The 10,702-nt window shown below is 32.6% G+C and overlaps 1 protein-coding gene across 5 annotated transcripts; it reads right to left on the minus strand.

Moving 5' to 3' along the window:
- Positions 1 to 208: 208 nt before the first annotated feature.
- On the minus strand, positions 209 to 3,744 carry LOC114725697 (transport and Golgi organization 2 homolog). 5 transcript variants are annotated; one of them, XM_028912235.1, is made up of 7 exons: positions 3,534 to 3,744; positions 2,064 to 2,294; positions 1,908 to 1,977; positions 1,603 to 1,786; positions 1,061 to 1,267; positions 595 to 786; positions 209 to 512 (listed from the first exon to the last, which is right to left on the minus strand). In XM_028912235.1, exons 3-7 carry the CDS (start codon positions 1,970 to 1,972, stop codon positions 372 to 374), a joined length of 789 nt encoding a protein of 262 aa, XP_028768068.1. In that variant the 5' UTR covers positions 1,973 to 1,977; positions 2,064 to 2,294; positions 3,534 to 3,744; the 3' UTR covers positions 209 to 371. The 5 variants fall into 5 exon arrangements, with proteins under 5 accessions (XP_028768068.1, XP_028768066.1, XP_028768067.1 ...); XM_028912233.1 differs by adding an exon at positions 2,806 to 2,863 and having other exon boundaries at positions 1,908 to 2,294; XM_028912234.1 differs by lacking the exon at positions 3,534 to 3,744 and adding exons at positions 2,806 to 2,863; positions 3,018 to 3,365 and having other exon boundaries at positions 1,908 to 2,294.
- Between the last annotated feature and the right edge of the window lie 6,958 nt (positions 3,745 to 10,702).

The raw sequence follows: 10,702 nt of genomic DNA on the forward strand, positions 1-10,702 counted from the left end.
ATGAGAATCAATACTTAGGAAACTTATACTTGACACGCATAAAATGTAATTAAAACACAAAATAACACGAATAAAGTTCCTTTGAATTGCAAATAAATAACCAAGATGGATTCTTGCTTCCTCCAACTAGAGCATCCTTTTGCAGGATCGAAATCCATAATATATGGATTTATTTGATGCGTCCTAAGTTTGCTTGGTTGATGCAAAGTTTTTGAACGTAAAATAGAAACCGCACCATTTGTCATCAGCAAACGCATTATCATATCCACTGGACAAGAGTTCAACTGTCAACCAAAGCATGAAGACTTTCAACTCATGTTGTTGCAATTGAGCTTCAAGAGCCATGACATTTATGGACAATAGCTGCACATTTACGACACCCCGCTGGTCTGATATGTCATCATTTTCTCTTTCCATTTCCCATCCACATCGTCTAGATGTTTCTCGTAGAAGCTGACTTCTCCATCTGATTTCACAAAGAAAGCAGAAGAGCTCCTAGTGCCATAACGTCCCTGGGCAAAAGCAAACTTTCAGCTTGAAACAAGCTAAAGCAGCCGTGAGCAGGTAGACATATAAATCGAGTTTTTTAGGTACCCATGGGAAATCTGCTTCAACAAAAATAGAGCTCAAAGGATACTCTTGATGTGGGGGATGAATCCCAGGCAGCAAGTTTTCCCCGTCTTTAATTTTGTTTGTCATTAGCTTCTCAACCATTTCTTTGATGGGAAATTCACTTTCCCCGTATTGATCAATGAGCTCTTTGAAACTCTGACGCAACCGTTCACCCTAAAATGAGAATGAAAAATCAGCTCACTGCATGGTGAGATGCTATATTGGCTCTAAAAGAAACGTATTTATCGATGAAGTTTTAGCTGACAATAACCGAAGGCTAAGTGCCAAATTGATCGAGTTCATTGCATTACCAATTGGCCATCGGCAACCATAAAGCGTATTCATTTTGTTCGGTCACAGCAGAGCCGCAAATGCAAATGCAATGATGCCAATGGAATTTTATGTCACAGACAGAAAGAAAACAAGCAGAAACAATAGGCATCTTTACCTTTGGCCAAGCAGCATCCAAACTTGCATTAGTCAGGACATGAATACCAGGTGTAACCATACTAACACTAAGATTGTCTTTTTTGGGTCTATTGCTGACATAAACCATGGTTCTGCTGCAAATATCAACTAATATGAGATTAAAGCCATTATATTGATCTGCCTCTTTCAGAATCTCTATGGCAAACTCCCAGGGGCTCTTGTTGCTCTGTAACCACATGAGGGATCGAATCATGATTAGAGTTGACATGCATTTACTGGTCTTTCCCGACATAAAGAGACTAATAACAGAAGCAGAGTATTTGCTAAACTCCAAGTTAAATTCCAAGCATCTGTAATTGTGGCATAATTTTAAGCACTCAATAGCTATGAATGCAGGTTAAACAGAGCATCATGATTAAAGAAAATGTGCCTATATGAAATCAAGAAATTGTCCAGCCCCGGTCTTAGTATACATGATAGATGATGAATGGGGGAAATCAGCTGGACAGAAGTATAAATCTTGTAGGAAAGCAGATACACAAGGAAATGCAGGGAAATCACCTCCAGAAAACAAAGTGGTAGTTCCCCCCTGCTTTTAGGATTTGGATGCTTCTCACGTTCCCTGAAATTAGTGATAAAAGCCACTCTGCCATCCCTTGTGGAAGCCAACCAAGTGCCACCAGCTTCCTCATCCCTGCCACCCAAGATTCTATTTCCCGGCCACCATGCCAAGGGCTGTGTAGGCCTTTTAAAACATGAAAAACAAACCAAACCCCAACCGGATTTAGCCCAAAAAAAGCATCAACTATAAATTTCACATAATTCACAAATATACAAAAATTGTCCAAGAAAGAGATAAAACAGACCGAGTATAAAATTCATCCCTGTTGAGTAGGAGGATGAAGGGATACAAGGAGTGAGATTGCCACATGAACACTGCTATGCACATTATATCACAAGAAATGTGTGCACGGACGTCTTAAGGAAATTTTGAAGATCTAAATCCAGGTTATGACTTCTACCTTATAGATTGACTTTCTGAAGGGATCAGATTGGAATGTACCATATAGAGTTCATTCTTTCACTATATTGTTGCGCAAAGAAATAAAAATTCCCTTGCCACTTGACAAGCCTTATTTACATAGGAACTTGATATATCACAATCTATTTCTTCCAAAATATCACTTTTGGGGCAAAAGATGAAGCCAGTGACGGCTAATGGGGTATGCCTGAGATCACAATATATTCCACACCTGCAAATTGACAAATTTCAAGAGAATTTATTCATTGATTTAAATTAATCAATTTAGTATGCAAAAAATTAATAAAAAAATACTCAAGATATCTTGCATGTCACGAAATACACAGTCTTCTCCAATTTACGGCCTCAATCAATTTAGCCTCTCCAATTCGACCCCGTGAACATAGATTTTTTTTTTTTTTTTGGAAACACCGTAAACATATAATCAGCACACCTTCATCTTCCATTAGTTTTTTCCTCATTTTTCTTTTTAAGCAACTACTAGAAAATTTACTCCTGGCTCCGGGGAACAGTATTTCTCCAGCTGTCAGTCAAAAATAAAAAGCCAATTTTTTGTTCTCCCTTTCCTTTTATACTCATCCTTCTCTCTCCATCACCATTTTCTCCCTCTTTCTTAGTGACTATCTTCTTCATTTCTCCATTGTTCATGAACAAAAAAATAAAATATTAGAACGGAAATCTGGAAGTAGTCAAAAGTGAAAGATGGCTTGAAGGCACTATACCTCCAAATACCTTAGGGAAGAGGCACTAGAGAGGCACACACCTGAAGAAATCAAGGCACTACAGAAAAGATGGTATAGAAGCCAAACAATAGATGAATGTAATTTGAAAAAAAAAGTTGACACAAATTCGCACAAAATAATGAACAAATGATAGATAAAAGCATATATTCAAGCAACATTGAGAGGAACAACGGCTAAGTACAAAAGCCTACCAATATATTGACACATCATAGCTCTTCTCTCCTTATCGAATTTATCAGTTATGTTTCCTGGTCAGAGCTTTCCTCTTTTCTTAATTAAACAACTTGTTCAAGCTTTTGCCTCACAGAAGAATGGTGGCTCCTTAGTTCTTTATTAATGGCATCTTCAACCTCCATAAGTCCACAAGGCCAAACTTTTTAATTAAAAATTAAAAGAGTATTTAATTCTTTCACCATCTTAGCACTTAACCACCATCAGAGCAAATGACAAAACATCTCTGTAGTAACAGAGCATAGAATAATGCGTTTAGACTAGAACATCAATTTCTAAAGCACAGATCATGAAACAATTTCAATATCTGCCTCCCGTTTCATAAAGGAAATAAAAGAACTAGAGGAGAGGGTGACAATATGATTTGCAACCCGACTAAATAGGATGGAGAAGAAAATGGTCTCTGAAATGTTTTCATCATAGAACTCATCCCCAACCAATGATATTGCAGATAACATGGATAAGAAATCACCCACCTTAAAATGTTGTCGCTGCTGTTGATGCTACCGTCTCCGTCAGCCCGCCTTTCCCTGAAGGAATTTTGAGCCACCTGTGAAGAGTCCAACTACGAGAGTGCCATCGGAAGAGAGTGATGCGCGATTTGGGATGAGGAGAGCGGGGGCGACTGACTTGAGAATGATGCGATGGAATCTGGATTTGGGATTGCACATTTCGTCACTGCTTTTCGATGGCTTATGAAGAAATAGTTTTTTTTTTTAATTAAAAAAATATTTTTGCTTCATGTTTACGTTGTTTTTAGGAAAGATGTGAAATGGCGAAATAACGAAGTAGGTTTCTAAATTAATATAATTGTTTGAAGAGACCGGGTCTTAAACTGTAAATATAAATTGATAGCTAAAATATCAAAAAGTCCTTCTGCATCTTATATCATCTTCTCATTTGCAGACCCAAAACCATCTTCTTCAATCCATCTTCAACCTAGCCAATTAAACTCATTCTCAACCTAGCCAAACCTCATCGTCTCTGTTATGTCTACCTTTGCTTCCCCTCCTTTCCTCTCTTAAAGAAGCTGCCGCTGAACGATGCATCACAACTACTTGCTTTGTATTGAACCTCCTCTCTCTACTCTTAAACCCCAACTTCGCTAAATTCTAGGGAGGTTTGAGACTGATATACAAATTATATTTTGTCTTGTAGATTCAAAGTGTTGTGAAGACCGCTAGTATGCATTAATATGAGTGGCCGAAAAATATTGATTGCTGAGCTGTTGGATTTTTGGAGAGGTTTGAAGAGAGTTAATTTATGCAGGAAGTGGTTGCTGTCAAAGAACCTCTGATTTTTTGTTATTTGGCTTACCATTGTTGTAATTTCACTTAGTAGTGTTGTAACTACAAACTTGTTACTATAATGATAGCAACATGACATGAAAATATCAAAATGTTGGTCTTTTATTTATGGGTAAAACAATGTTAAAATTTTGTATTTATCAGTTCTAAATTGGAACAATATAGATCTATTTAATGTTCTAAAATTAATGACAAACTCAATCACGTAATTGTAATTTGGCTCACCAAACTTGTTATTTGGCTTATCACTCTTATCATTTGGCATTCTTGTTATTTGGCAATGAAATGGGAAAATAATGACAAGTTTTTATAAAACTTAATTTCATGAGAAACTCAATAATAGAATTGTTATTTCACTTACGATTCTCAGCAATTGGCTTACTACTCTTGTCATTTGGCAGTAAAATATGGAAATAATAACAAATTTTCATGAGAAACCCAATGACATATTTGTTATTTCATTTACTGCTCTTGTCATTTGGCTGTAAAATATAAAAATAATGACAATTTTTCATGAAATTTAATTCCATCATAAACCCAATCACATGCTTGTAATTTCACTTACCAAATTTGTTATTTGGCCTAACACTCTTGTCATTTAATTCATCACTCTTGTCATTTGGCAATAAAATATGAGAATAATGGTAACTTTTCATGAAACTTAATTTCATGAGAAACCCAATAACAGAATTGTTATTTCGTTTACTACTCTTATCATTTGGCTTACCGCTCTTATCATTTGATGGTGAAATATGAAAATAATGATAACTTTTCATGAAACTTAATTTCATCATAAGCCCAGTCACATGCTTGTAATTTAGCTTACCAAATTTGTTATTTAGCTTACAATTCTTATCATTTGGCTTATCACTCTTGTTATTTGGTAGTGAAATGTGAGAATAATAACAACTTTTCATTGAACTTAATTTCATGGGAAACCCAATCACAAAATTGTTATTTCACTTACTGCTCTTGTTATTTGGCTTACTACTCTTGTCATTTGACAGTGAAATGTGAAAATAATAGTAACTTTTTATTAAACTTAATTTCATCAAAAATCTAGTCACAGGAGTGTTATTTCGCTTACCACACTTGTTATTTGACTTAACACTCTTGTCATTAGCTATATAATGTGAAAATAATGACAACTTGTCATAAAACTCAATTCCATTGGAAACCCAATGACACACTTGTTATTTCGCTTAACACACTTATCATCTGGCTATATAATATGGAAATAATGGTAACTTCTCATAAATTGGATAAATATCATGCCAGTTATACATAATTGTCATTAACAATTAACAACTTAGCCCAGTGAGCAACTAGATATGGTAATAAGCTCCTGTCGAAATAATTGTGCTGGATAATTATTAATACAAAGTCAAATACATTAAACCTAAGTTAAATGCCCTAACATTATCTACAATTTATCCCATTTCGTTATCTACTGAGCCAGTCTTCTTTTTTGGCCTTTCCTCCATTGCCTGGCTGTGGAAGAAACTTCAAAGCATTATCACACCATTCATTGAGCTCATGATTGGCCAACCACTACATAAGATCACAGCGAAAAATTGACACTTCAGTCTGGACAACAAGTTTAACACTCAGCTCTACAAATAACAAATGAAGGATAACAAATCAAAACCCTACAAATAACAATTATTCTAGGTAACAAGACTGAATATATAAATAACAAGTTTACTCTTGGAAATAACAAGTTATAAAGATAACAAGTTAACTACTCAAAATAATAAATAATAAGTTTTGAAAATAACAAGTTAACTATTCTAAATAACAAGTTTTGAAAATAACAAGTTAAGTACAATATTAGAAATTACAATTTACATATTCAAAATAACAACTTTGCACTTGAAAATAATAAGCTCCAAATAATAAGTTAACTGCTGGAAAGAATATGTTAAGTTTTACAAATAACAGCTCAAGCCAAAGAAATTTGAATTCCACTACTGGTATTCAGGAAAACTTCAAAAACTACACTAAAGAGATTGGGAATCGAACGAAATTATGCCAAGAAAGTCATTAGCTCCATTTGCACGATTATCACAACAACCCCGACATTTAAATGAAAATAGGTAGACAAATGAAGCATAGACTAGACCCAACTTATAAGTCATTAATCTTAGTTTAACGTCCACAAGCAAGTTCTCACGCATTATTCAGCTTTAATCTCAACAACATATCATATCAACAATAATTCAGCAAAGCCCAATTTTAACTTTGTGTTCATAGGCTTTAAAACAACTAATTCAAACATAGCAATATCTCTTCAATCTCTACTCCAAGACTTCCAGCTTTATAATTAACATTTAATCTAACTTTGCAACATTTTCACATAACTTTCAACACTCTTTAACAGATGCTAATTATACAGAAACAACAATAGTATCTCTAGCTATATTTCCAGCTTTCACAATACACACGCATATTTATATTATACCAGATTCATAATCACCAATCTAACTATCATTTATCACTTCCAAATATGTTTGCAATGATTTAAAGAGTACCTCAACACTGTAACAATTTCATATTCAACATGAGATTAAGTATTTTCTTTTCCTTTCCTTTATAATCAAGAAATTCCACCAGGCTTTTCACTTCATTCAGTTCACTTCAAACAATCACAAGGCATTCAAAATAATATCCATAAGCCACATTACCATAGTTTTAGCTTTTTAATGTTATGACCCAGAACTTGCTTCCCTGGTTCAGCATTTACAGAACACACATATATATTTATATTATCCTTCCTTTTCACAGATCAGATGCAGGAATCAGATTTCAAATACACAACTATAATCTTCTAAACAGTAACAGCCCGCATGTATGCATAGTTTAAATTTTAGCATTTAAACATCCTTCTGGTGTGCATCTTTTTACTGATGCTTCACCTGACCAAAGAGAGAACATGGGATACAAAAGTTCACCCTAGAGCAGAGCACATTAATCTAATCACAGGCACATAAAGAAGCGGCAAGCATCAAGTTCAAAGGCCACAAAATAGGAAGAATTAATGGTAATTGAAAGGACAGACGCTCAAAAGAATAAACCAAGGAAAAAATTTAAGATAAGGACGACAATCTAAATAAGAGAAATAATCAACAAAAAATAGAAGATGAGCAGGAGAACGAAAACCCAGGAGAAAAGGAATAGCTCATAAATTAAAAGTAAATATCCTTTCCAATTCCTTCTTCTGAAGCTCCTCGCGATAGGCATCAATGGGGTTCATGAACTTGCCGCCCTTTGTCGTCTTCATTTTGAAGAGAGATTATTGAACCTCTCAGAACGCTCTGATTACCATTTTTTCTTGTTTTTATACTTTTTTTGGATTAATTAATTTAAGTCCTTATAGTTTTAACGAATTTTATACTTCCTAATTACTCCTCTTATTCTTAATATAAGACCTATTTAACTAATTTGATTAGATTAAAAAAGTTAGGTAAGTTAGTTAATTATAAAAAAAAATGACACATTTTTCCTAAAATACCATAATCATCTTTTTTAATACCCCATCTTCCTCTTCTATTTAATTATGATTGAGGGAGTATTCACAGGAATAATTTAGAGAAAGTTGATAAATACGAAAAATAGGTTTTATATTTAAAACTAAAACCAACTAAAAATTGGGTCCTATATTAAAAATCGAAAGAGTAGTTTTTAATTATTTACTTTTAATATTTTATTAAGTGAAAATATTTTTTTGACTTAAAAACTGGATACTGTTACAGCAAGAAATACTTACATACTCTGAGAGTACCAGATCATCTGTATTCTCTCCAATCAAAATGTAACAGCTCACCTCATTTTTATCCTAACTATCAACTTACATGTTTTACTTAATTTATACTATTTTATTTTTGAAAAATAGTGCTTTTAAAGTGAAAAACCAATTTGAATAAATTATTTTACTTAACAATTCATTAATCAAGTCTCTCCTCCATCTTCATCTTCTTCGACAAAACTGAAAACCCTCATGTTTTCTGCTATGAAGCTCCGCCGCTAACCACCCTTTTTCTCCCTCTACTATTTGTTGATGGAGCCTCGCCGCTAAACGTAGTCGCTTTTAGTTAGTTAGCGAACTGGTCGTTGGCCCTGCCTTCAATCTCAATCGTACCTATAAAGAAAATCAATTTCTTCGATCTCAGACTTCATGCTTTCTATGTTGTTCAGTCAACTCCGGCGTCTTTAGCTTCTTCGTTCCCCCTCTTTATACCTCCAACCTCATCGTTAGTTTCATTGTAGTTAGCTCTCTCCAAAGGTTAGGGTTGGTGCTCTTGCCTTTAACATTTCTCCCTGAGATGAAAATCAGATTGCTTTTATCACCAGAGACAGGATAGCAAAAGTGATGGTTGCCCTTATTGTGCTTCTTGCCACCCCATTTCAAGAGAGGGAGAGAGAAGTTATGGAGAGGCTAAGACTTCACAGGTGCAGCGGCCACACGAAATCCCCTATTAGCGGCGAAGTTTCTTACGAAAGAAGGACAAGATTCCCTAGAATGGGGAATAAACTAATTAAAATAATTTATGCAAATTGGACTTTACTTTAGAAACATTATTATTTCAAAAATAAAGCAATATAAAACAAGCAAATAACGCTTATAAAAAAAACAAGCAAATAACATAAAAGCTGACAGCTATGATAAAAATTAGGTGAGCTGTTATATTTTGATTAGAGAGAGTATAGATGATCCGGTACTTTTAGAGTATGTAAGTATTTCTCCTGTTATAGTACTCTATAGAGTAGTGAAAATAATTTTTAATAATTTTTATAATATTTTTAATTTTTAATATTATTTTTTATTTTATATTTACATAAATTATGCGGAGTATATCATCCAATTAATTATATAATATTATTTGATTTAAAAATATTTATATTACTATAATTTCTAATTTAAATATATTTTATTAATTAAATATAACTTTTTCCTCTTATAATAATTTAAAATTATTATATTTTGTAAATTTATAATTTAATCATTGTTTATTATTTAATAAAAGTCATATTTATTTTGGTTATACTACAAATTAAACTTATTTATTCAATCATAATCTAAACAATTTTTTTCTTTGCAAACTCACTTTTATAAAAGTCAATCGAAATACAAATTATATTACCCAATATGACTTTTTAAAATTCAAATTAAAAATAAGTTATTTTTTTTTACCGTTAATCCAAAGGCATCCAATAAGATTTTACTGCAATTGCAACAATCGCTTCATGATTTTATTTTAGATATTTATTTTTTACATCTGCTTTTTGTCCTTTTAATTATATAAATGTATTATGTATTTCGTTCTGTTTAATTTTTTTAGTTTCTAAAATGATAATTAATACGGTAAAAATATTATTTTTGATATTATCCCAATCTTATTTGATTTTGAATTTTCAAATCATTTTTATTAAAATAAAATTTAAAAGAAATAAAAGAAATTTGACTAAAAATCAAAAGAGAACTTCCTTTTGAAATTATTAGGATTTAATTTTATTATCTTTTCCGGATTATGTTATCCTTCTTTATGTATGCAAACAAATATTTATTTTTTCATTCAACATATCAAAGTTTGCATCATAAAAAGTAATAGACATATAATATTGTATATGCTTAAATTCATATCCTTTTTAATAATTACATATTTAAATATATTTTTCGTTTATTTCCTTTAAATAATTTTTAGTTTAGTTTATTAAATCGAATTTTTAGAAATATATCAAACATAACTTTTGTTAAAATAATTAAGATTTACCAATTATTGATAAATAGATTTTGACAATCGAAGTTTTAACAAACTCAAAATGAGATAAAAATGGGAATCAAAATGCATTTTTTTTAAGTTTTCACTCCATTCTAAATTCATCACTCTCTTATTACCTCAAACTTATCCAATGCCAACTCTCGAACAAAAGAAAGAAAGAAAAATTAAAAGAAAAAAATCTGCATATCCATGTGTCTTGCTCATTACAAATGACACCGCTACATCCACTTCGACCATTATCAAGTACAAAACCATCTGCTTCCAACCTAGTAAATCCTACATCAACATTATGCAATACCTACTCTTTCCGGTGATTGATGCAGTAGAAGGCGCATGTTCTTGTCAAGTCTTGATCCCAACAAGCTCTAAAGAAGCTGGAAATTGCATCAAGATGATCATTGTGACCACCTTCACCAAAGAGTTTCTTGCAATGAGATACCCAGATGTCCCAACAAATGTATCCAAAATTCATTGATTTAATTAGTATTTGAGTTATTCTCTATACCTCAATGTGAAATAGAATCCAATTGTGGATAAGGAGAGTTATTACTTGTAATC

This window comes from Neltuma alba, unplaced genomic scaffold (assembly GCF_004799145.2).
Source record: "Neltuma alba isolate B1F8T4 unplaced genomic scaffold, ASM479914v2 tig00012263_pilon, whole genome shotgun sequence".
NCBI classification, from domain to species: domain Eukaryota; kingdom Viridiplantae; phylum Streptophyta; class Magnoliopsida; order Fabales; family Fabaceae; genus Neltuma; species Neltuma alba.